Below are 25,086 nucleotides of genomic sequence, written 5' to 3'. Positions count from 1 at the left end.
CCGCCAAAACGGTTGGTCGACGTTGATTGGGTGCTGGGGGGGGATAATGAATTACCGCCTTTTTCCGACCGCCAGTACATCTCGTCTTCTTCCTCGTCGTCGCTTTGCTGCCCGTCTTGTTACGCTCCCCCTTTGCCCTCTTACTTCTTCTTTTGCTTCCTCCATGTTGCGGGCACCACCCCGAGGTGGTGTACGACCCATAGACCACCTTCTCGTGCTGGTCGTCGTGGTGGCCCTGTGCACCACGACGCCGCGTGGAGGTGTCGATGCCGCCTCCATCACCGACCACCACTACAGCCAGCGCTCGGGCTCGAGTACGGCCATGCCCCCTTTCTTCCCTCCCGGCGTCTCCTTCCCACGTCCTTCATTTCATTCTTCTCCTACTTTGCTCCTTTCCGGCATTTCCTATCTCATTATTATTTGTTATTATTTCTTATTTTTATTTATGGCTTTGGTTCCCTATTGGTCCCTCTGCAACGTTTCGCTTGTCACGCTTTCTGCTAACTTGTGGGCGATTGCACGCGCGCGCGTGTCGTGTGTGTCATGTGTTTGCGTTGTGTGCGTCTCGTGGCACAGCGGTGGGCGTGGTGCGCAACCAGGAGTTCCTGGACGTGTTCTTCGACGGGCCGGTCTATCTGAGCTCGCTCGCCCTCCAGACTTGCGGCTACGACCCACCGTCCGACGGTCCCGGCTGCGTGTGCAACGCCTCCACGCCCGCCACCTCCTGCACCCTCGGTCCCGACTACCAGTGCCTCAACCTCACCACCGGTACCGCACACACTCCATCGCGCACGACACGCACACGCACACGCACACGCACTCACGGGCAAGCAGGTGGATCGGTCGAGTTCCACGGGCAGACGGCGATGGGCGAGGAGATGCTGTTCGAGGTGCTGGTGCCGGCGTGCCGGAGCGTGGTGGTGGCCGTGGTGCCGTCGGCGGGCGACGTGGACCTCTACGTCGGGTGGTACAACGTCACGCACCCGTCGTCCAACGGCTACTTCAAGGCGTCGGTGCGCTACGGCAGCCTGCCCGAGTACGTCGTGCTCTGCTGCGGGTCCTACACGGGCCGGGCCTTCCCGTCGGGCATGCCCATCTACCTCAACGTGCGGGCCTACACCGACTCCTCGTGGACCCTCCACGTCTACGACATGAGCGCACCCATCCCCATCGAACCCCTCTACCCCTTTGGTAAGTTCCACTCTTTCTCAATCACGCACACGCACAACCGCACACACGCCCGCGTGTGGTCTAACACGGGTGGTGTGATACAGTGAATGTGGTGGTGGAGTGCGAGGTGGACGGGACCTGCGACACGTACGGGGTGACCAACCCTACATGCGCCAACGTGGACCCCATCGCCCCGGCCCCCGACTCCCCGCTCGTATCGTGGGCCTCGACCGCGCCCGAACCGTACGACACCTTCCCGCCGCCGCTGCAGCAACGCGCGGCTTGGGTTGGGCTGGCATGATGACGTGGCAATGCAGGATCCCGGGGCTCGAGTTCACGACGGTGCCGGGCAAGTTTTCGCTGCGGCGGCTCGTGTCGCAGGTGGGCATCCACGGGCAGCTCCAGGTCATCTACCGAGAGCCCCTCTCGGCCTGCAACGTCTCCTTCACCGGCATCCAGGACGCCAATCAAACGGTACCGTTTTATATTCCCGTTTGCGATTGGGTGCACTGATAGTGATCCCAACACACACACACAACACACAACAATCAGTTGGTGACGGATCGCATCATCAGGCCGACGTCCTACGTGCCGCCGTGCACGCAGGAGGGCTTCGCGAACGTGACGGCGCAGCTCAATTCGATGTCGGCGCTATTCGACGAGGCCAGCTCGCAGGGCGACTTTGACGAGGTGGTCTACCTGGCCAACGGCTACGTCAACAGCGACAACTGGTTCGGCTGCCACACGCTCATCGACTCCCAATACGTCCACGTCAGCGCCCGCGACACTGTCACCAGCCGCACCCTACGTTGCACCTCAACCGACCCTGCCTACAACAGCTCCACCGACCCGTGCTGCAATTTCTTGTACGCTCACCCTCCGATCAACGCGTGGACCAATCAAAAGGGGTTGATCATTCAAATGATCACATAACAGTGATCACACTAATTGTTTTCTTGTCAACCACGCACACAGTGAGCTGTGGACGGACAATTGCGAGATGAAGGAGATGACGTACGAGGTGACGACCTATGCGGCCGACAAGGAGGCCGTCAAGGTGGGTTGCACGGAGGGCGCCGGCTGCGTGTACCTCGCACTCGACGACTACGCCCGCCTCAAGCAGTACGACGACGACCCCACGCGCAGCTGCGCCTCCCCCTTCTTCGACGTACGCTTCCTCTCCTTCTCTCCCTTTGCTCACCGACACACGCAACATGGCGCACACGGCACACACAGCACACACGGCACACACCTAATTCGCGATGCGTGGTCGATATCAACAGTCGGGGGTGTCGCTCAAGCTGCGTCAGCCCGGGTTCGACTGCCGCGCCCAGGTCCTGGGGTCCTACTGCGATTCCGACCGCAATTGCCCGACTGGTGCGGTTCCCCTGCAACGGTTTATCTCGTTCAACGGCCCTCCGATTGGGTCCTCATCATCGCGAGGCGCTGGTCTTGTGATTTGGTTGGTGTTGTTTTTTCGCCTGTCGACAGGCGAGCGGTGTTCGATCTACCACCGGTGCTCTGTGGCCTGCCTTAGCGACGTGGACTGCTATCACAACGGCACGTGCCAGAATGCTCTCTGCACGTTCCCCCTCGACACCATCACCCAGAACGACCTCATCGCCCAGGTACGACGCGCAGCCGTGATCATGGCCTATGGGGACGCGCCTTTAATGACTCCACACCTCCAATCGTGTTTGCTCGATCAATACAGTGTGTTGTGGAGAACATGGGCTCCACTGACCTACAGTACTATCGCGCGCTCTGGAACTTGACCGGTATGTTGACCAAACCCCCCCCCCTCAATCGCAAGCACGTGCATATTGTTGAACTGCTGACACCAACAACTAACACACAATACACAACACAATACACGATACACAACACCCGCATACACAGCCGAGGAATCGACAGGTGACGTGTTCCTATCTAAATTTAAGGAAAACCTTTCTGGCCGTACGCACACCCCCCACTTACCTTTTCTCCACTCCTCTTACCTTATTCTGAGCTCCACGCATCTTACATTCCTTTTCTCGTGCACAGCGACGTGCGTGGGCGGGCCGGAAATCGATCGGTACAACATCACCGGGCAGTGCGAGAACTCGTCGAGCTGCAACTGGGCCGCCTGCCAGCTCGACATCGGCATCTTCCCCGACTGGTACGATCGCCCTCGGCCTTTTTGGAATGTGAGCTCACATTCCAGCCCCCCCAAACACCATGTAACCACCACCATGTCGTGCTTTTTGGAATTCATGGATTCTGTTTTATAGGGAGACCGATTGCGAGGACAGCTGCAACCAGCGGCCGCTGCCCGACCCGGCGTCGGTGGGCGCCACCAATTTCTGCGGCCGCTGCTCCGCCCAATACCCCGACTCCTGCTGGGAGATATCCTACTCTTCCTCCCTCATGCGCGTGTCGTGCCGTGTCGTGGGTGCGTGTGTGTGTGTGTGGGTCGTGTGACGTGTGACGTGTGTCGTGTGTCGTATGTCGTGTGTCGTGTGTCGACCGTGCGTGTGTCATGTGCGTGTCGTATTCTCCTTGACTCGGCAGCACGTGTCCCGATTTGGTGGTTGCTACGTGAGAGGCGACTACAACCTGGTGTGGGCCGACCATGACTACTGCAACGTACTCTTCGGCGCCTCCACGTACGTCCTCCCCCCACCTCCCATCCACGTTGACGCACCCCACGTGCGCCTGCTTTTAACATTCCATTCACATGTTACACTCCCGCATGCGAGGCGAATTGAAGCTAAATTGTTAACGACTTCATTTCGAAACTATTTCAGAAACCAGATGCTGGAGGAGTGCCCGCTGCAAGGCAAGGACCTCTCCAGCTGCCTGCTCGACGTATCTCTTACCGGCTGCGACGCCATGCGGGTCGACGTACGTCTGCCCCTCCAAAACGATTGTAATCCACAATTCCTCTGACAATTTTCAAGAGGAATTGTGGATCGGACTATTATATCCCTACATACCCATATATTTATTATATATATGTGTGGGTGTGCCCTACGGCAGGTCGGTGATTTTGGGCAGGTGAAGGCGGTGTGCGAGGAGTTCTGCTGGACCTCCCGCGGCACTGAGTCGGATTGCAAGGACCCCGCGTGGTGCCGCTATTACTACGGCAACGACGCCGACTGCCTGTACTTCTACACCTACCACCACCACTACTACTACTACGCTCCTTCACATCATGAACCACAATCGTGTCGTGTGCCGTGTGCCGTGTGTGTCGTGTGTGTCGTTAGGTGGAACGAGTTGGGGCAGTTCTGCAAGGTCAGGAATCTCCGCGACTGGAGCAGTTGCACGTTTTGGGACAACACCACCAGCTGGTACGCCCTCCCCCCCACACATCAAAGCTGCACGACCAAGCGGGACACCGGCGTCTGACTCCGAGGGGGGGGGCGACATCGCCAGGAACTTCGCGCTCGAGTGGGAGCAGGGCCACCTCCAATCGGAGGCCGAGTGTCTCGCCGGCGGGTGCTACCCTCACAACGTCACCAATGAGGTTCGCTCTCTCTCTCTCTCTCTGCGTGTGCGGTAGTGCATGTGTGTGTGCGTGTGTGCGTGCGTGTGCGTGCGTGTGTGTGCGTGCGTGTGTGCGTGCGTGCGTGCGTGCGTGCGTGCACAATTGCGGATCAGCTGACCGCACTTCCGACAACAGATGTCGTGCACGAGCACCCCGTGGTGCACGGCCGCCTGCAGCTACGGCGATTGCGCCAACGAGACCGACTGCAACGCGGCCGGCTTCTGCGACGACCAGGTCGAGCTCGTCAGCCCCTACGTCGACACCTCCTTCAACCCCATGTACGCACGACGCACAACACACACAACACACACGACACGAACAGCCCATTCAATGACGACGATGATGTTGATGACGATGACGATGATGATGAACAGTGGCGGAGTGTGCGTGTTTCCGTTCCTGCTGACGGCCGACTCGTACGGCCTCTATCCGTCGTGCCCGGCGTGGACCAAGCGCGGGCGGATCGGGTGTCTGGACTACCTCATCACCACGCCCGAGCTGTGCGCGGCCCACGGCAACGGCGCCGGCCAGTGGGTGACGGCCGCGGCGGACCGGGACCAGTGCGGGCGGTTCGGGTGGGGCTGCCTCGAGCCCCAGTACACGTACCTGGGGGGCGGCATCGGCAACCCGGGCGACGTCTTCCTCTCGCCCAAGAACGAGTCCCTCTGCCTCGCCGCCGGCGGCGTGCCCACCCCCTACTACTCCTGGCGCCAAGGCGAATGGTACAGCACACATACCACACACACACACACACACACCACCGCACACACCACGTGTGGAGCTGATAAGTGTCGTGTGTCGTGTTGTGTTGTGTTGCGTGTCGTGTGGCTGAAGGCACACGGGAGGCGTGTGGACGGATCTGAAGTGGGAGACGCGGGCGTGGAAGCCGATGAACAAGAGCCTGGTGGAGGCGTTTGTGCCGAGCAACTACGACACCCAGGAGGTGGTGAGCCAGTACTCCTACCTGGCCCTCCTCCAGAAGTCGGACCAGTTCTGCCGCTACAACCGCCTCGTCGACACCTTCGGCAAGTTCAGCTGCTCCTGCCTGTCCGGCGACTCCTCATTCACCGTACGTTCTTCTCTCCTTCGCGCGCGTCGCGTCGTGTCGTGTCACAAGAGACGCGGTGATTGATGTGCAATTGATTCCGTGGTCGTGGCAACGCTCATGTAGGACGTGTGTACGGCGAATACCGGAGGGTCGTCGATCGTGGGCGCATCGCGCACGTGCTCCGCCGCAAAATTCTCACTCACCGTACGCCCCTGCTCTTGCGTGTGCGGTGTGTGCGGTGTGTGCAGTGTGTGCGGTGTGTGCGGGTATTCACCGGAAGGGGGGTCATATAACAGATACCGGGTGTGGCGGACATCATGTGGGACGAGGCCCTGAGGTTCGAGCCTGAGTGCGCGGACGTCTCGGTGTCGATCGTACCCGTCACGCAGTTCTACCGGCAGCCCGAGGAGACCTTCGTGTCCAACATCTTCGTCAAGACCCTTTCCAACTTCCCCGAGGGATACAACATCATCGAGGTAACACACACGACACGACCCGTATCTCGGCCTCGCGCAGCTAAGTTTCCTTTTTGTCGTGCCGTGTGCGCTAGAATTCCAACAACGTCGTTGTGGGACGCTTGATTGGTGACGGAGTGCAGGTTGCCCTCACGAGCGATGAGGCCACCCCCTCCATCGTGTCCGGCGACCAGGTACGCCTTTTCCATGGAAGAGCTCACCTTCCAAATGTATCTTACCACACGTACATATTTGGAAACCAACGCTCGTGTTCCATTGCAGGGCAACGTCACGCTGTGCTTGTCCTGGCGGGCCGACGTCGGGCTGGGAGACTTCCCCACCTACGACTTTGCCATGAGGTGCCCACCCCCTTGCGTTTGATTTGTTGTTGCGGTATAAATCTTAAATGATTGTGGTTGGTGGACTGTTGACCAACCAGCAATGAGGATCTGTCCGAGTGGACGCCCCTCAACGTGCCCATCACGCTGCGCAACGGCGGCACGGCCCTGTGCGGCATGCTCCCGCGCCCGCTGCCCTCCTCCCTCCCCACCCTCTTCCCCATCCAACGGTACTCGGCCCTCCACAACTTTATCATTGGAATGCAACGAACGACATTCCTCACATATCGTGGCGTGGTATGTGCGTTTGTGCGCGTCTCAGACTCAATGGGTGGGAGGACAAGAAGTTCATCGAGACCCAGAGCGACACGACCGTGGGGCTGTACTACTTTTCGGTGGCCCTCTACGCCATCCTTCTCCTCCCCAACTCCCTGGCCATCATCAACCAGCTCTACCTCTTCTACCACGTACACCCCACATGCCACGCACGACACACTCGCGGCACACACGACACACTCGCATTGCCCTGATTCTTATGGGCTTCGCGCGCAGGAGCTGAACGACCTGGGCAGCAAGACCGTGGCGACGGTCCTGTGGACATTCTTCTCCATGGGCCGCATCATCCACTTCTGCATCCAGGCCATCCTCATTCGTGCGCGCCGTCCCCGTATTCCCCGGTCACATGCGCGCTGTGTTAACTCAATGAGTCGTGGGTTGTGCGTGTCGTGTCGTGTCGTGTCGTGCTATGTGTCCCCTATCGTGTGCGTGTGCAGTGCGGGTGATCTACTTTGCGATGCTGCCGACGGGCGTGTTGAACGACACCAACGTGGTGGTCTACGTCATCCTGGGCGATCTGCCTGTCTACCTCTTCCTCTCCATCTACACCCTCCTCATCTTCTTCTGGTACCGTGCCCCCCTCCCTTCACATGTGTCGCGTTGTGTCGTGTTGTGTGTCGTGTTGCATGTCATATGGTCGTATGTCTGTGATCGGCCGTTGGTTATGTGCGTGCGAGCCAATGAACTCATGGACACGTGGTGTTGCCACCAACAGGGTGGAGCTGGTGCATTGGACGCTGAAGACGGGCGGGAAGACAATGCTCAAGCGGATGAAGCTCATGTTCCTCTTCGTCAACGCCTTCATCTACCTCTTCCTCCTGGCCCTCATCATCATCTTCATCACCCTCCAGGCCAACACCTCCACCACCGACGTACGCAGGCCTTTCTCTCTTAACGCGACATCAACGACCTTTCCCTCACCAGCTATACGTGTGCGGTGGCGTGTGTGCGTGTGCGGTGGCGCGTGTGCGGTCAACAGACGTCGTGCAGCACGGACTACTTCCTTTCGGGGAGCGATCCGAACCAGGACCTGAAGGACGCGCGTCGAGGGCTGGCCATCTTCTACCAGACGGTGATCATCTTCATCGCCCTGTGCTTGGCCATCGCCTTCATCATCTACGGGTCGGTCGTGATCTGGATGCTCGCCAGCATCAAGAGCATGAGCAAGAAGCTCGCCAGTATGAAGCGCAAGAAGATGATCAAGGTGCGCTGCACGTCAGCAACACCGTGTCGTGTGTCGTCGTGTGTAGTGTGTGTTGTGTGCTGAGACGTGAGTGTGTGAATGTGTGTGTGGACAGTTTTCTATTGTGCTGGTGATCTGCACGCTGGCGCTGCTGTGCATGTGCGGCTTCCTGCTCTACGGCACGATCGACCAGAGCGTGAACGTCGTCGGGGCCATCGTGTTCGTGATCGTGGTGGAGATCGTGCCGCTCCTGCTGCTCATATTCACCGTCTACGCCAAGCGCGCCAACGTGTTCTCCATCTGGTACTCGCGCGCCCGAAGCCGCCTCTCGTCGGCCTCACACTCGACGTCGGACGACACAACGCGATCCATGCCCAGCGACGAAGTCAGCCACAGCCAGACCTGATGACGATCGTGCCGCCTCCACCACTTTTCCTGTACCATTACGCTCTTGTAAAAACACAGAATACGACTACAGCTTGAACGGTGACTCTCCGGCGCGTTTACGGCACCAACCCTGTGGACTGTAGCGCGTGAACATCGTCACGTCCCACGTATTGCGGGGTGTGTCGTGTGTCGCCGAAACTGGAAGGAATGCGGCTGTTGGCTGTTCTGTGGAGCTTTGTCGCTAGGGAGCCGAATAAATAGCGGACGGCAAGACAAAGCAAAGGCAAATTCAATCGATTACATCCATCTGATCTGATTGAATCCCTCTTTCTGCATTCATTTTCCAGTCTTTCTCTACAACATGTCTGCTTCTCCCCTCGGCATCATCGGCGGCACCAGCCTTCTCAACAGCTCCTACTTCGCCACTCTGGAAAAGAGGGTCATCTCCACGGAACACGGCGATGTTAATCTTCACTTCGGCGATGGCTTCATCTTTTGCCAGCGCCACCACGCGGACCCCGCAAAGGAGTACACCCCGCCGCATCTCATCAACTTCCGCGCCATCATCGCCGGCTTCAAGCAAAGTGGAGTAGAGGTACGTCTCTATTGATCTGATATTGCTGATAAGCACTTCGGGCAGGCTCTGACCCTCTTGCCCACCGTGTAGAAAGTGCTTTCGTTCGGCAGCACCGGCTCTTTGAAGAAGGAGATCGGCCTCGGTTCTGTTGTCATTCCCGACGACTTCTTCAACCTCTTCAACCAGGTCTCGTTCTACGATGATGGCCGTGCTCACATTGTCGCCAACATCGACGCTGGGTTCAGACAGGAGGTCATCGAAGTTATCAACAGCAAGAACGCCGATGGTTCCGTTCCCCTCCACGTCGGCGGCACCTACGTGCAGACGTCGGGTCCCAGGATGGAGACCAAGGCTGAGATCCGCGTCATTGCCCAGTGGGGAGAAGTGGTACCGCTTGTGTCGCGCAAGTCTCTTCATCATTCTCTCTCTCACGCAAACGATTGATGCGTGATTTCTGTTTCAGGTGGCGATGACCGCTGCCCACGAGGTGACGCTGCTGTGCGAGCAGGGCATGAAGTCTGCAATGATCTGCATGGTCGATAACTATGCCAACGGCATCGTGGAGAAGCCGCTCACCATGGCCGAGTTCAAGGAGGGCGTGAAGAAGAACGAAAAGGTTGTCGAGAGCGTGCTCGACTGGATGCTCGAGCACTTCGTGGTTCCTCACAGGCAGTAAGGACTACGCTCCATCTCCCAGCTCCATCTTGTTCCATAAATCAATCAGTATCTCCACTTCTTCTTTTTCCTTCATTTATTATTGCCCCTGTGCTGGCGGTGCATCGGAAGAGGAGGGGTTAAAGTTAAAGATGGTGGACACCACCTCGGGATCGAGAAGAGCGAAACGCTTCATGACAATCAAATCGTGTCGTCCTTCGTCCAAGAGCGATCGAATCTGCGATTTCGATGTGACGCCGCGGCGCAGCAAGAACAACTCCCGCACGTTGAGGCTCAGCTGCTTCCGCGCTTTCTCGTAGGGGAACTGGCGCGAGCACCTCTGCAGCTCTCGATACAAGCTCAACGCTTCCGTCCTCGTCGTCTGCATCTCCTTCGCGCCTTTCTTTTTTTCTTGTAAGATTGATTTTTGTCCTGCAAGTAACCACAATCAACAACCATACAACAGAGCCTAAAGACCATATTTATGCTTCTCCCATGACGACCCCCTGTCGATGGCCCACTAGGCCAGCGAAGTCGAGCGTGTTGTGGACTGGAGCGGCCTCCTGATGCGCTCGCTGGTCTTCAACTATTTATTGCACCATTCATTGCACACTTCCAGTGAATGCAGATCCTGCAGTGATCGAGTAATGGTTGATACTAAAGAAGATGCTGTAATATACTGGAGAAGCTCGACGGTCGCGCGCTCAGATCATACGTCGGCTGCGGCGGCTGCCTGGTTGGAGTCTACGGTGGTGAGGGTCTGCGAGGCACCCTTGTTGCCCACCTCGACGAAGAAGGGCGCGAAGTTGCGTATGATCTCCTCCTCTCCCGGCGCTTTCCTGCGGCGCCAGGCCACCATGCCCAGACCCGCCGCGCAGGCCGTGATGGCCGCCAGCAGGGCCAGACCGCCTCCAACGCCCGCCGCCAGACCGATCGCGGCGGATCCATTTCCCGACTCGGCCTTCGCCACTGTTGGTGATGGCGACGCCGACAGGTTGCTCGAAGCTGACGGAGAGCTGGCCAGCGTCGGCACGGACGAAGCCGAGGGGCTGGCGATGACTGAGGGCACGGGGCTGGGCGACGATGAGGCGGGCGACCGGCTCGGAGAGGCAGACGACGTGGGAGTGGCCGAGGGCGAAGCCGACAGCGACGCGCTGGGCCAGTTCGACGGCGAGGGGGTGGTCGAGGGCGATGACGAGGGCGACTGGGTTGGAGTGACTCTGGGCGTCACCCCTTGGGGACGCTGAGGGCGATGGCGAGTTGCTGGGCGAGTTGGACGGGGTTGCGCTCGGCGAAGATGAGGGCGACTCGCTCGGAGAAGCGGATGGCGTCTGGCTCGGCGAAGGAGTGGGGGTGACGGATGGCGTCGGCGTGAGCGAGAGCGAGGGCGTCGGCGTCAAGGAGGGCGTGGCGGAAGGGGTCGGCGTGAGCGAGATCGAGGGCGTCGCAGTGACGGAAGGCGTCGGCGTGACTGACGGGGTGGGCGAGAGCGAGATCGACGGGGTCGCTGTGACCGAAGGCGTCGGCGTGGCGGTGGGGCTGGGCGTGACCAAGATCGAAGGCGTGGGCGAGGTCGTGGGCGTGGCCGAGGGGCACGTCACCGGCACGCCGTTGGTGCAGCAGGTGGCGTTGGTGATGACCTTCTGGTTGTTGACGCACAGGCACGACTGGCACGGGCCGGCCGTGCACGTCTCGCCCGACGGACAGAACTCGAAGCCGCACGTCGACGGCCGGTTGGCGGGGGTCAGGTAGGCGTTCAAGAACATGCGGCGGCCGTTGACCATGAGCCGCGAGGCGCTCGTGTACTCGTGCGAGCCCATGAAGAACACCATGCCGCCCGTGATGTCATCTGTCACCTTGGTCGCGCTCGAAATGTAGGTCTTGGCGCCCGTCCCCGTGGCCGACGACGATTGGTTGTTGTGCACGTGCGGGTAGGCGTTGGGCTGCCACCAACTGTCGACCGGTTAGCGACGCAGTCGACATATGAATGTGGAGTGGTGGGGGCAATGGTACCTGGCCTCGGTGGCGGGGTAGGAGCTGAGGAAGCCCAGGGGCGCGAGGAGGGAGAACTCGGAGGTGACGCCGGCCACGTTGCCGTCGATGGAGCCGATGACCTGCGAGAAGGGCAGGTCGGGGTAGGGGAATACCAGGTTCTGGTTGGACGTCGAGGTGGCCGACGCCACGCCGTACTGGCTCATGAACCCACCGCCCACGGCCCGGTTCTCGTAGCTGTTGATCGCTGCAGAAATGAAGTGACGACGTCATTGGATTGGTTAGACGAAGACAAAAACTTCGACGGAAGGTGAAGAGTACCAGCGCACTGGGCGAAGAAGTTGCCGCCACTGTTGACGAAGTTTTGGACGGAGGTGAGGTACGGCGGCGCGGTGGCGTCAAAAGTCGTAGTGCGGTTCGGCGAACATCGTGTAGCAGCTGCTCTCGCCCAGCGACGACACCCGTCGACGACTGCGCCTGGCTCACCGACACAAAGTGCGTGCCACTCACCAAACCTGGTCTAAAAAAAACAAACACTCTTGATGGTCAGGCTCTACACCAACATCATGAAGGAGAAGCATAGTACCGGCATCGGTGAGAACGGCGGTGAGGGTGGCGGCGTAGGTGGAGAGGTTGGAAAGGATGGCCTTGGGGCTGGTGATGAGGACGTGTCGCACGTCGACGGTGGCGGCCTCGTAGACGACCACATCGCTGAAACCGGCCGAGGAGATGAGGCTGGTCACGGTGGAGGCGTAGCTGGCCGGGATGACCAGCGGGCCGCCCGCGAACGACACCGACGCAGACGCCGAGGTGGTCTGTTGAAGTGGTTCATCGCCTTTTGTTGTAAGTAGAGGCACTACTTGCTGCACTTTTGAGGCAAGACGTACTCGATGGGCCATCGCGGCGAAGTCGGCCTGGTCCTTGGCCTTGCCCGAACGAATGACCCAGTACACGGGCACACCGGCGTAGAGCAGACGCACAGCGAGACCTGGAACCGGCAACCATCATCGTCAACTTCAGCTTCCTCTACACGAAGAAAAGAACGAAGGCGGCGATGAAGGCGAAGAGCGGAAGAACGAAGCGGGTGGCCATGGTAGATCGCTGTATTGGGTAGTAGTAGTATACAACAAAGGACTAACAATCTCTGGAGGTGTTGATGAGGGTGGAGAATGATTGACGACTGCGAAGCCCTATTTTACGGACCGGCGCGTCTGAGCTACCACTCGGGTAGCCAGAAAAGTTAAAAAATTTGAGCCAACCACGGCTAGCCTGGGTGCTAGCAACCGTCTCCGCGGCACGACATCCGCACGCAACCTCACACCTGCGGGGTAACGTAGATGTGTGGATCATGATGAAGAATGCTGTTGAAAGGGCTAAAGAGGTCTATTCCTAGGTGTGTGCCGTTAGCCAGGCGTCAACAGTCGCCAAGTTGGTGGCCAACCAGTGGATGCGGTACTCGATCGTCTCCACCGACTGCTCAATGGCCCGCGACCCGCCCTCCACAAAGTGATCTGTCCCCCACACACACGACACACACACGACACACACGACACACACACACACACACACGGCACCACACGCATTAGCGCGTGTGTCATGCGTGCCGTCCGTGTCGTTTGGTGTACCCTTGAAGAACTGGTTGACCTCGGCGAGCTTGGCCTGGGTGGAGAAGTGGGTGGTGACGGCCTTGATGAGGCTCTTGATCAGGAAGTGGCCGCCGCCGTAGCGCTCGTAGAACACGCGGTAGTTGTCGCGGAAGAACTCCCACGCGAGCGCGGTGCCGGCCGGGTTATTGGCCACGAGGGCCACCACGCGCACCGTATCCTGCGACCGCACGAGCGGCGACAGCGACAGACGCAGCGTGCGCTGCAGCAGGTAGGGCTCCCGCGCGTAGGCCAACGCCGACAGCGCGCGCAGCTTTTCCGCAGCCACGTTCGCCGTTTGATATCTGCGCAACATACACACTGATGATTGATATTTCATTCCGCGTGTGTCGTGTCGTGTCGTTGTGAGTTTACCGTTGGAGCATCCACTCGTAGGCGTCGAGGCCGCCGGTGGCGACACCAGCACGGTACACGGCGTTGCGAAGGTCCTGCGGGATCTCACGGCCAGTCGCCACTATGGAAATGCGATGTTGTTTTCCATAAATGGAGAGCTTGACGACACACAGACACACACACCACACACACCACACAACGAAGGCTGGCTCACACGCACCCAGCGCCTTGAAGAGCTCCTTGGCCGTGTCGATCGACGGCCTGTGCACACCCGCGCGTGAGTGCGAATGTGTGTGCGAGTGTGTGTGTGCGAATGTGTCGTGTGTGTGTGTCGTGTGTGCGAATGTGTCGTGTGTGACGGTGTAGGAACCCACGAGAGCTGGGTGGTGGGTGGTGAGCCGGCGCGAGTGTGTGGTGTGTGTGGTGTGTGTGGTGTGTGTGTGGTGTGTGTGTGTGTGTGTGTGTGTGTGTGTGTGTGTGTGTGTGTGTGTGTGTGGTGCGAATGTGTCGTGTGTGTGTGTGTCGTCGTGTGTCGTGTGTCGTGTGTCGTGTGTCGTGTGTCGTGTGTCGTGTGTCGTGTGTGTCGTGTGAGCGTACTGGTGACCGAGGGAGACGGCGTTGGCGAGGAGGAGGCTGCGGAGGAGCTTGGTCAGGTGCGGCTCGGCGTCGGAGGGGGTCCAGCCGACCTCGAGCAGGGCGGGTCCCATGAGGCTCAGGACGTGCTTCTGGAAGCGGCCGTAGCAGTCCTCGTAGCGCAGGAGGCCGCCCATGCCGTTGAGCCCGTCCAGGGCCATCGCCCAGACCGTGTAGTCGCTCTCCCTCTCCAGGAACTGTGTGAGCTCCAGCGCCTGCGCAGTTTTCGAAAAAAACGAAACGAAACGGAAAACGGAAAACGGAAAAGTTAGGCTACGAGGAAAGAAAGAAAAGAAAGGAAAGTGTCGTACGGCGACGGGGGTGGTGAGTCCGGCCTGCGCGAAGGCGAACATGTCATCGACAAGGCCAGCGCGATCCAACGCCTGCGCACACGAATATGCGTGAACGATGCGTCTCTCGTGTGCCTCGCGTCACGTCGCGTTGTGTCGTGTCGTGTGTTGTGTCGCGTGTCATGTCGTGTCGTGGCAAGGGGCGGAGGGAGTACCTGGATGGGCGAGTTGGGGAGCTGGGAGAGGGGCGCGCGGAAGGCGTCGTACATGGAGGCCGGGTAGAGGACGCGGTAGTAGCCCGCCTGTCCCACGTTACCCAGCACGTAGCCGTCGCGGCTCGCATCAAACGGAATCCTCTCCGAGCGCGTCTGAACTCCTCAGCACAGTCAGTTCACGACACCACACGACACCATACGACACACACACGACACACACACGACACAGTTACGGAATTTGAGGCGCGCAGGGGTTCAGGACCTTGGGCAGGGGCTTGAGTGTCGGGGCGCCACCGAAGGTCTTGTAGACGAACGGGACCCACCACAGCGTGGCATCCTCGTGCGACTTGTTCCCGTTCACCAGGAATCGTCGCTGACGTTCCAACCACGTCCGTCGCCATCTTAGCACCGCGTCCATGTGTGTGCGTGTGCGTGTGCGGTGGCGAGTGGTGCGTGTGCGGTGGTACCTGGGTGACATCGAGTTGGCGTTGGCCGGGGACGGGCGTGAGTTGGAGGTAGGGGAAGCCGACCTGGCTGGTCCAGGTGTTCATCATGGTGGCGATGTCGAGCCTGCCGACGGACTCGGTAGCGTCCGACACGGCCTGCCACAGCTGCGCCGTCTCCGCATTGCCGTACTTGTGCGCCTCCTGCGCTCACATTTACGTAAAAGATACGTGAATACATCGCACACGCCACACGACACACACGACACACACAGCTTGCGAAGAAGAAGAAGAAGCTGCCGCACCAAATAGTCGTGGATTCCGTTTTGGAAGAGACGAGGCGCTGTACGTATGTGTACGTGTCGCTGACGTCAGCGAAAGCGAGGCAAGCGCACCAGGGGAAGGCGAGGATCAAGGTACGCCGTACCTTGGGTGAAGGTGCCCAGATAGGCCTCCAGCATGCGGATGATGCTGCCGGACAATAAGAATATAAATATAAATAGTATAATTACTTTTTAATTATTATGTAATATTATGTATTATCGAATTATTGTTATTATTATAACCGAGCGTGTACCTGGCGCCCTTGGAGTAGGAAATGGAATCGAAGAGCTGGCCGATCTCCGACGGATGCTTCACGTCCACGGCAATGGCGTGGGAGGTGCGCAGGGCATCCAGGTCCATCGCCCTACGCGGTGAGGTGATTCGGTTGAGCAATAGTGCGACCTGAAAAAATGTGAGCGTAACTTAATTCAAAATCATCACGTACGTGCTACGGTCGTCGTAGAGGAACTGCTCCCACATGCTCCAGTCCGGGTGGATGAAGTTGACGCCCTTGTACTCCATGAACGATGCGAAGCCCTCGTTGAGCCACAGGTCGTTCCACCACTATGAGGCGTGCGGCACGTTAGTGTGCAGGGCAGTGACGATCGTCAATTCCGCACGTGTGTGTGTGTGTGTGTGTGTGTGTGCCGTGCGATTGGTATGCGAAGATACCTTCATGGTGACCAGATTGCCGAACCACTGGTGGGCCAGCTCGTGGGCGATGACCACGGCGACGCGCTGCTTGTCGGAGGATGAAGATTGCTGCGGGTCGTAGAGGAGCGCCGTCTGGCGGAAGGTGATCAGGCCCCAGTTCTGTGCGCGCGCGTTGGTTACGGTTAGCACACGATAGAGCTCGACAACACACACACACACACCACCACACACATATCGTGTGCGAAAAGAAAGGCCTACGTGTAGGTACCTCCATGGCGCCGGCCGAGTAGTCAGGGATGGCGATAAGGTCGAGCTTGCTGAGCGGGAAGGGAATGCCGTAGTAGTCGGTGTAGTTACCCAGCACGTACTTGCCCACCTGTGGCCGCCACAACCAAGATGCGCAACCAACCAAATTCAGGAATTGACCGGGATGGACGTGGTCAACGTTACTTTTCAAATCGAACCTCGAGAGCGTATTCGGCCTGGCTGATCGTGTCGGGCGTTGTCCACACTCTCACCTTGACCTGCACCACAAACAAATATTATTATTATTTTACTGAATTGTATTATATTGCACAATATAAATATAATTACTCATAAATACAAATACAAGAAAAAGCGGCGTAGGGAACAGGCGTACCTTCCCGTCGGTGGTGGTGGTCTGGATGGACTCGAACTTGTTGATGGAGTAGCACACGAGGTAGGTGCTCATGCGCACCGACGTGGCGAACTTGGACTCGATCCGGGCTAGGGTGGAAAAACCAGTTATCAGCAATTGAGAGCGACGCCTCACTGCGTGGTGCGTGGTGCGGCGTGGTGCGTGGTGCGGCGTGGTGCGTGGTGCGGCGTGGTGCGTGGTGCGGCGTGGTGCGTGGTGCTGCGTGGTGCGTGGTGCTGCGTGGTGCGTGGTGCTGGGCATGCAGAGAGTACGCACTGGGGCTGGTGGTTCGGCCTAACTCTTGCATGTTGCTGATGCCTTGGTAGCCGACCGGATACGTCAGCGTGATGGTGAAGTTGGCCTTCATTGCTGCACGTTATCACACACACACACACACACACACACACACACACACACACACACACGGACGATGAGCAGGAACGGAACAACAACAACAACAACAACAACAACAACAACAACAACAACAACAAACATCAACGCGGATCTTGACTAGCGCGTGGGTAGGGCGGTTCAAGAAGGTATTGCTGCGCGAGGCGAGGGTTACCGGGTTCATCGAAGCAGGGGAAGGCTCGACGAGCGTCGGTCGGCTCAAAGTCTGTGACGGCCAACCACTCAGTCTTGCCGTCGACAACGTAGGAGCTCCTGCGATTGCAGGTCAGCACAGCACACGCACGACACACGCGCAACACACAACACACGACGCACGAAACGCACGACACACAGACGTGCGAAGAGAACATGTACCGGTAGAAGCCGGACATGCTGGTCTTGAGTGTGCCGTTGAAGGTCAGCTGCAGCACAAACTCGGAGGAGGTCTCGAGCCACTTGGAGAGCGACGCGAACTCGAGAATGAGGAAGTCGTTGGCCTTGTCGAATCGAATCCTGCGCATTGCATTGTCGTTATCGCGCGAGTCGTGCGTGTGTGGTGGTGCGTGTGAGTTGGCCAGAGGAGAAAGAGTGAGTGTACTCATCGGCGTCCTCGCTGTGCAGCTTGTCGGCGGACTGGAGCCGGGCCTCACTGATGTCGAGGTCCAGCGCATGTAGCACGATTTGGTTGATTCCCTTCTTTGTCACCTGTTGGAACGCAGAAACGTCAGTGCGTGCGCGCGTGCCACACAGAGTACACGGCGCACGAACCGTGATGTCGATCTCGGCGGTGCCCTTGAAGGTGAAGGCGGTCATGTCGGTCATGATGTGGAGGTCGTAGTGGTTTGGCTGCACGTAGCCGGGCAGGCGAGGGCCATCCATCTCGCCGCCACTTCCATTTCCACCGTGACCTGGAAACACAACATTTGATTCATTACTTGGTAGCGAATAAAAATAGGAATAATTTAAATAAAAATAAAATAAATATAAATAAACATACCAATAATAGCAATTAAAATTGTATTATTACTTAAAAAATAACATTTAATACTTAAATATAATATAAAAGTGATTAAACAAAATGAAGATGGATGCTCACCTTGATTGCGCACGGCCATGGCGACGATGCCAAGCAGCAACACCACTACAAGGCAAGTGGCAGCACCGCCCACGATCCACTTCTTCCTGCGCTGTAGGGTCTGTGCAAGCATCTCCCGCCTTGCCACGTAGTACTGGCCCAGCACTTCGTCGTCATCCGCGGGTTGCTCGAGCTCCATCATCATGAGCCCCTCCTCGCGGCCTTCCGGCTCATCATCCACATAGTCATCGCCCCTCATGGCCATGAGCGGACAAGATTGCTCGATTGTTTTCGAATTTTATATAAATCCGTATTTCAAGTGCAAAAAAGAAATTATCGAAGAAAAATAAACAGCGTGATCACGATGGAAGGGGCTCAATCTGCACCACAGATAAGGCTCAAAATCAAGCGCTTCGTGCCGCCACCTGTCTACGACAGAGAAGACCCGGAGGATCCAAGCGCCACCAAGCTTCTGTGGAGCAATGAGGCCCACGTAGCGCCTTCCATCTTCAATCTCATCTCGAATGAAGGCGAATTCGTGTCATTTCGTGGCGGCCTCATCGAAATCACCTCAGCTACTCGCTCCCTTGAACGAGGTATCACAAATTTGCATTTCCTTTGCAGCGTGTGTTTGGAGATTAATCATATCTACACCACTAGTACTACTGCCCCTGTGGGTGGAGTCCCGTATCAAACCGGACAAGGAGGATCCTGCAACGGGGGTCAGTGGCCTTCTTCATCTGAAGCACACGCAGCCACCCGCAGTGCCCAGCCCTCAACACACCACCAAGGTACGCACCAGCACGCACGCACGCCACACACACCACACACCACACACAATCGCACGCCACACATACGACACATGGACTGACACGCAACAGGGCGAGGACTACGTGCTGGGCAGTGTGGCCGACTGGGTGCCGCCAGACGGCACCGTGGTCCACGTGCGCGCTGTGCCGGAGCATCGGCTGCCCGTCTGGCAGCGTATCATCTTGATCGGCCCGCTGGACAACTCGCTCCCCTTCGCCTCGCTCCCGTCCGCCAACCGTACGGCCGTGTCACGGATTGCCCACGTGTGTGTGTGTGTGTGTGTCGCTATTGGTCGTCGCTGGCGCTGATGCTATTCGCTATTGGTCGGTTTGGACAACACGTTACATTGCAGTGGTGCGCCATATTCTCCGTCAGGTGCGCTATCTGCGTGATGGCGCGACCCTTTGCCTTCCGCAGCAGAGTGCACGCCATCCCTACGGCCTGTACACGTATGTAGCTCTCGCGTCGAAACGTTTGACGCACGAAACGCACGACACTCACGCACGCACACCAACACTGAAACAATTTTTCTCACAGTTGCAAATGCTTCCCGCTGGTGGGCGCCAACGACGAGCCCGCCGCCGCCGCCGCCGCCGCCGAGGTGAACTGGGGCGTCATTCCCGACTTCGTCGAGTTTATGCTCCAGAGCGCCGACGAGCACGACATGCTCGAGGCCATCCGACAAGAGATCCGCAGCTCGCCGCTGGGCGTAGACCCCTTCCGCTCCTACGACGAGAATCGCCACTTGTACCCGGCCCACCTCTGTTTATTAATTCTAAGTTATTCATTCACTGTATGATTTGTGATTAATTGTTCACCAGCATACGAGCCTTCATCGAGGATGCCACCAAGAGACGGAGCAGGAATCGTACGCATGCCAAGTGTTTGCACACACACATGACACACACACACCACACGCACACGCACACACACACACACACACACAACACACGCACACGCAACACACGCACACGCAACACACGCACACGCAACACACGCACACGCAACACACGCAACACACGCACACACACGCAACGTTTTCTAAACTTCCTGGCTGTACTGTAGTGGGACGCCTGGAGGCCGCGAACAGCATCATTGTGACCGGGCCGAGAGGCACGGGCAAGTCGGCGCTCGTGCGAGGCCTGGCGCTCGAGGGCGATCTCCCCGTCGTGTGGATCACACCCGCCCGGCTGGCCTCGGAGTTCTCCAGTCGCATGGCCGCCGGCCTGAGCCGTTATTGCGACGTGGCCCTGCGACTACAGCCGTCCATCCGTACGTCCCCCCCCGATCTCGCTGTCGTTTTCGCTCTTTTTCGTTCTTTTAAGAAAAGCATTTATTGATTTATTTATTGTCTCCAGTTGTGATCGATGACATGGACGCGTTGTTCCCGGCCGAGGAGATTGGGCGCGAGGGCGAGGAGGACATAGTGCATGCTCTCCTGTCGTTCCTCGAGCGCCTCTCCCGAGACGCGCACCATCGGGTGCTCGTGGTAACTACACCTCTTCCTCGCTGCTGACGAAATGGGGGCGCACTCACTCGCGCACTCTCTCTCTCTGTGTGTGTGTGTGTGTGTTACATGCAGGTGGGGATAACAAACCATTTGGAAGGAGTGGACAAAGGGGCGAGGGATCGGTTTGAGGTGAGTGCGTGAGTGAGTTACGTGTTTTGTGTTAACCAGGAGGAGGAGGGATACAGGAGGGACAAAACAGAGCAGCTTCACACTCACTCTTCCAACGAATTGGCCCTTCATCCAGGACGTGGTGACCATCGAGGTGCCCACTGCGGAACAGCGCGTAGACATCTTCCATCAGTGTCTGCGCAAGTTTGGCGTCCCCCTCGGTACGTACCATCAATATACAACATTCCATGATTCTTTTTATCATTCTTAAGAATAACCAACCAACCAACCAACCAACCAACCAACCAACCAACCAACCAACCAACCAACCAACCAACGGCAACAGAAGAGGGAGTCGATTTGCGGGCCATCAGCGACCGTTGCCACGGTTTTGTGGGTACGCGTGCCTCGCATTCCTGTGCAATGGCTCGGGGTAAGCCTGGCTGACCGTCCCCAATCAGGCGGAGATATCATGGCCGCCTGCCGCGATGCCGCCCTGTTCGCGCACGAGCGGAGAGCCGGCGGCGCCGACCCCGACAACGTCGTCAACGTCAACATCAAAGTCACCCGGGCCGACCTGCTCCGGGCGCTCAAGCCCATCAAGGCCAGCGGCGTGCGCGAGGTGACCGTGTCGCTGCCCCAGATCGGCTGGCGAGACATCGGTGGCCTGCATGACGTCAAGGCCAAGCTGCGGCAGACGGTGACCTGGGCCTACGAGCACCGGGAGGCCTACGGGCGGCTCGGGATCCAGCCGCCGCGCGGAATCCTCCTCTACGGCCCACCGGGCACCGGCAAGACCCTCCTGTGCGCCGCCGTGGCGGGCGAGTGTCACGCCAACTTCATCACCCTCTCCATCGCCGACCTCTTGCGCTCGGAGGTGCGTCGTCAAGCAGCGGCGTGTGTCGTGTTTGTTGCGTGTCGCTTGCGAACAACAACAACAACAACAACAACAACAACAACAACACAAACAGGTGGGCGAATCGGAGAAGCGGCTCGCCGAGGTGTTCCGCAAGGCGCGCCAAAGCAGCCCGTGCGTCATCTTCTTCGACGAGATCCAGGCCGTATTCTCACATCGCTCTGACTCTTCGTCGTCAACAAAAATGGTACTAAACCACATCAGCATCGATTGCCAACACTTCAAGTTATAACTCATCCGTTTGCTTCTTCTTCGTCGTCGCCGTCGTCTTCGTCTAGATGGTGTCTCAGTTGCTGCTCGAGATGGACATGCTCGAGGGCGAAGGGTGCGGCGTGGTCGTCATGGCGGCCACCAACACACCACAAGTACGCCTGCAGCTTTCTTTCCGTTCTGACATCGCCAAGAATGAATTGAATGATTGTAATCTCACACTCGCTCATACCGTGTGTGTGTGTGTGTGTGTGTTAGGTATTGGATGCATCGCTCCTACGTCCGGGCCGATTTGATCGCTGCATCTACGTTGGCCCGCCCGACCAACCCCAGCGTCAGGTGCGTCTGAAGGCGCGCAGGTGTGTGTCGTCTGGTGTATCATTTGTTTACATGATCCTTGTGCTTGTCGCAACAACAGGAGATCTTGCATCTGCAAACGCAGAAGATGCCGTTGGCATCGGACGTGTCGCTCGATTTCCTGGCCATGGTGACCGAGAACTACACCGGCGCCGACCTCATGGACCTGTGCCGCAACGCCGCTGTCGAGACCATCAAGCACGGCCGAGATGTACGCCATCCATTCCACATGTTACACTTGACAGTTTCAATCAACCATTCACCACCACCACCACCTGCACATCGTCACCAGGTGGTGAATGCACAAGACTTCATGGCGGCGCTTCAGATGACGCTGCCCTCGGTCTCCAAGGAAGAGGCCAAGCGCTTGAGGGAGTGGCGCATCCACGCGTGAACCCAAGCCAAGGCAAGCGAGCGACGGCCTCGTGGGGGGCACCGGCAACGCGCCAAGTGCGCTCAACGGTTATGTTGCGCGCGGAACATTTTGCGTGAACGAAGGAAAAACGAAAGAGCTCCGCGCAAACACAAATTGGAGTTCCAGATCAAATCGAAAAGAGATCAAACCAACCTCGTCGATTGCAAGCCTTTCTCTTCTGTTGAATCACACATTGCGATGGAGGAACCGTCTTCTACCACTACTACTCCATCATCTTCGTCGGTGAGCCCCACGGCCGACCCAAACAGCACGCCGAATGAACACGAAGGGGGCACCAGCACCTCTCCAGCAGTGGTGGTGACAAGCCTCAAATCGCTGCCCAAGAGGAAAGGCACAAGCGATTCCGGCAAGAAGAAGAGCCCGAAGGAGAAGTCAGGAGGCACAAAGGGGAAGAAGAACGGACGACTGCCTTCGCCAAGAGCAGGTCGTAGTACAGAAGGAGGGGATCATAAAGATAAAGATAAAGAAAAGGAAAAGGATGAGGCGAGCGACAATGAGAAGGAAGAGGTGAAGGAGAGGAGGAGCCTCGAATACTCGCGTCCGAATTCATCGAGGGTGGAAGGCGCTACGGGACCCGCTGAAGGTCAATTGGCTCCGCCAGTGACCAAGCATCAGCGTAAGAAGAGCTGGGACCACGGCTCGCCCGTGGACAAGGCCAAGCATCAACACGAAGGTCCCATGAAGCTAGAGCGTCGAAATTCGCGCAATTTCGAGGCCCTTGTGCTTGCGGGTGAGGGATCCCCCCGTACCTCCATTCGGATGCGGGCCAGCGCTGGCAAATCTGGGCTCTCCAGCCCATCGCGTATCTCAGAAAATCACTACTTTGTACTTCGAAGTACGTCGAATCTTATCCTTCTTGCCTAATTGCCATTCGTGTAGCGCGAGTGTCTAATCTTCTCCACACTTGTGATTTGCAGTCGAAGAGGCCCGTAATTTGCGAAGGTCTTCCGTGCTCGGTACGTTCGTCGGCCTACATTCATTCGCTCCCCTTTCGTCTTCTTTGCCGCTGCTCCCTTCCTAACTTATTTTACGTCATCTTCATCTTCTTCTAATATTTGCAGGCAAGTCGGACGGTTATTGTAAGTTTGACATCATCCCCTCGGGCATCATCGGCGCGAGGACCTCCACCATCCGACGCTCGCTCAACCCTCAGTGGCACGAACAGTTCGTGGGGTAAGCATCTGTGCCACCACACGCGTGTGCGGCGCACGCACGCGCGCACCACCAACACACATTGCTCATCATCCTCTACACACGCGCACGCACACGCACGCACACGCACGCACAGACACCGATATTTTGGCATGGACGGCGAGCCCAAGCCGAAGACGTTCGCCATCACGGTGATGAACAACAAGTCCTTCTCGGCCGACGAGGTGCTCGGCCGGGCGATCATTCCCTTCACCGAGAGCGTCGACAACTGGTTCCCGCTCGAGGGCGATGGCGCCCAGGGCGAGCTCCGCGTCGTCCTCCGCTTCTACAACAGCGACGTATTGTTCCCCTTTGTATCTGGTGTGTTGTGTGTGGTGTGTGTTGTGTTGTGCAGAAACAAACGTGAATGTTTACCGCGGCGCAGGAGGGCAAGGCCTTGGCCAAGGTGCCGAGAGACCACCTGGGGGACATTGAAAAGCTGTGCGCCGAGTGGGAGAAGGCCGTGACCGCCGTCGATCAGGGCAGCAACGTGCGTTTTCCACACTTTTGATCCTTGTCACAACACGATACACACACACGACACACACACGACGCACACACACGCACCATGTGTCTCACCCGTCGTGTGTCGTCTTCGTGTACAGGTGACGATTCCCAAGTGGGACGTGCCGTGCTTCTTCAACATCAACAAGGTGTGGACACTCTTCCAGTACGCCGTGTCGAAGGACAACGCCGAGCTGGCGGCTCACCTCCACAAGCTCGGCTGCAACGTGGACGCCCGGGACCAGACCGGCAACACCGCACTCCACATCGCCGCCAAGAAGCAGCTTCCCGTACATCGCCCCCCCCCCTCTCCACAGCCCATTGAAGATGACAATGTAATGATTGACTGACATTGTCGTCGACAGAAACAAATCAACAGCTTGGTTCGCATGGGTGTAGATCGAGGGGTACGTTGCGTTCCACAACACGCGCACACGCGCACGCACCACCGCACACGTACCACCGCACACGTACCACCGCACACGCACGGGATTACACGTGTTTGATTGATGTGTGTTTGTTGAAATGTGTTGTGTTGTGTTGCAGGTGGAGAATTATCTGGGCGGGAAGGACTACAAGGAGATGCTGCGAATGTTCAACGACGACGAGGAAGACGGCAGCTACTTCCTCTAAAGCCCGGAGGGGAAGAGGAAGCGAAGTGCTCGCCCCTTAATTTTTGCATTGTTATATTTTAAC

The 25,086-nt window shown here is 57.9% G+C and overlaps 5 protein-coding genes and 1 pseudogene across 5 annotated transcripts; 4 read left to right on the top strand and 2 right to left on the bottom strand.

Annotated features, from left to right (window-relative positions):
- Positions 1-163: 163 nt before the first annotated feature.
- On the top strand, positions 164-8,465 carry ACA1_258670 (uncharacterized protein; the record flags this gene model as incomplete). The annotated part of the gene is made up of 30 exons (XM_004333569.1): positions 164-314; positions 577-768; positions 835-1,191; positions 1,275-1,413; positions 1,488-1,644; positions 1,777-2,036; positions 2,146-2,338; positions 2,454-2,547; positions 2,662-2,798; positions 2,885-2,948; positions 3,214-3,328; positions 3,441-3,582; positions 3,721-3,815; positions 3,957-4,053; positions 4,189-4,313; positions 4,419-4,502; positions 4,588-4,678; positions 4,835-4,977; positions 5,074-5,421; positions 5,534-5,768; positions 6,044-6,223; positions 6,346-6,396; positions 6,485-6,561; positions 6,642-6,770; positions 6,863-7,007; positions 7,093-7,192; positions 7,314-7,443; positions 7,592-7,748; positions 7,856-8,080; positions 8,175-8,465. The coding sequence occupies 30 exons, from the start codon at positions 164-166 to the stop codon at positions 8,463-8,465; spliced, it is 4,704 nt and encodes a 1,567-aa protein (XP_004333617.1).
- A 342-nt stretch (positions 8,466-8,807) lies between these two features.
- ACA1_258660 (phosphorylases family 2 subfamily protein) lies at positions 8,808-9,699 on the top strand (the record flags this gene model as incomplete). The annotated part of the gene is made up of 3 exons (XM_004333568.1): positions 8,808-9,041; positions 9,114-9,410; positions 9,487-9,699. The coding sequence occupies 3 exons, from the start codon at positions 8,808-8,810 to the stop codon at positions 9,697-9,699; spliced, it is 744 nt and encodes a 247-aa protein (XP_004333616.1).
- A 687-nt stretch (positions 9,700-10,386) lies between these two features.
- On the bottom strand, positions 10,387-12,677 carry ACA1_258650 (annotated as a pseudogene).
- A 381-nt stretch (positions 12,678-13,058) lies between these two features.
- On the bottom strand, positions 13,059-18,607 carry ACA1_258640 (peptidase family m1 domain containing protein; the record flags this gene model as incomplete). Its single annotated transcript, XM_004333567.1, has 22 exons — positions 13,059-13,180; positions 13,295-13,617; positions 13,688-13,787; positions 13,887-13,927; positions 14,264-14,514; positions 14,805-14,957; positions 15,067-15,177; positions 15,272-15,451; positions 15,553-15,590; positions 15,675-15,718; positions 15,825-15,935; positions 16,017-16,135; positions 16,244-16,384; positions 16,494-16,601; positions 16,690-16,749; positions 16,866-16,972; positions 17,160-17,252; positions 17,449-17,546; positions 17,649-17,786; positions 17,872-17,978; positions 18,042-18,181; positions 18,370-18,607. 22 exons carry the CDS (start codon positions 18,605-18,607, stop codon positions 13,059-13,061), a joined length of 2,823 nt encoding a protein of 940 aa, XP_004333615.1.
- Positions 18,608-18,712: 105 nt separating this feature from the next.
- ACA1_258630 (ATPase, AAA domain containing protein) lies at positions 18,713-22,653 on the top strand (the record flags this gene model as incomplete). The annotated part of the gene is made up of 14 exons (XM_004333566.1): positions 18,713-18,886; positions 19,230-19,384; positions 19,696-19,905; positions 19,980-20,026; positions 20,224-20,430; positions 20,517-20,647; positions 20,741-20,797; positions 20,913-20,997; positions 21,238-21,653; positions 21,748-21,837; positions 21,983-22,057; positions 22,161-22,241; positions 22,321-22,470; positions 22,552-22,653. The coding sequence occupies 14 exons, from the start codon at positions 18,713-18,715 to the stop codon at positions 22,651-22,653; spliced, it is 1,980 nt and encodes a 659-aa protein (XP_004333614.1).
- Positions 22,654-23,373: 720 nt separating this feature from the next.
- On the top strand, positions 23,374-25,023 carry ACA1_258620 (C2 domain containing protein; the record flags this gene model as incomplete). Its single annotated transcript, XM_004333565.1, has 7 exons — positions 23,374-23,530; positions 23,613-23,651; positions 23,757-23,868; positions 23,984-24,185; positions 24,272-24,376; positions 24,492-24,680; positions 24,937-25,023. The coding sequence occupies 7 exons, from the start codon at positions 23,374-23,376 to the stop codon at positions 25,021-25,023; spliced, it is 891 nt and encodes a 296-aa protein (XP_004333613.1).
- Positions 25,024-25,086: the final 63 nt, after the last annotated feature.

The sequence above is a fragment of the Acanthamoeba castellanii genome (assembly GCF_000313135.1).
Source record: "Acanthamoeba castellanii str. Neff unplaced genomic scaffold scf7180000084769, whole genome shotgun sequence".
Taxonomy (NCBI): Eukaryota; Discosea; order Longamoebia; family Acanthamoebidae; genus Acanthamoeba; species Acanthamoeba castellanii.
This window is presented reverse-complemented; position numbering and strand designations above follow the sequence as displayed.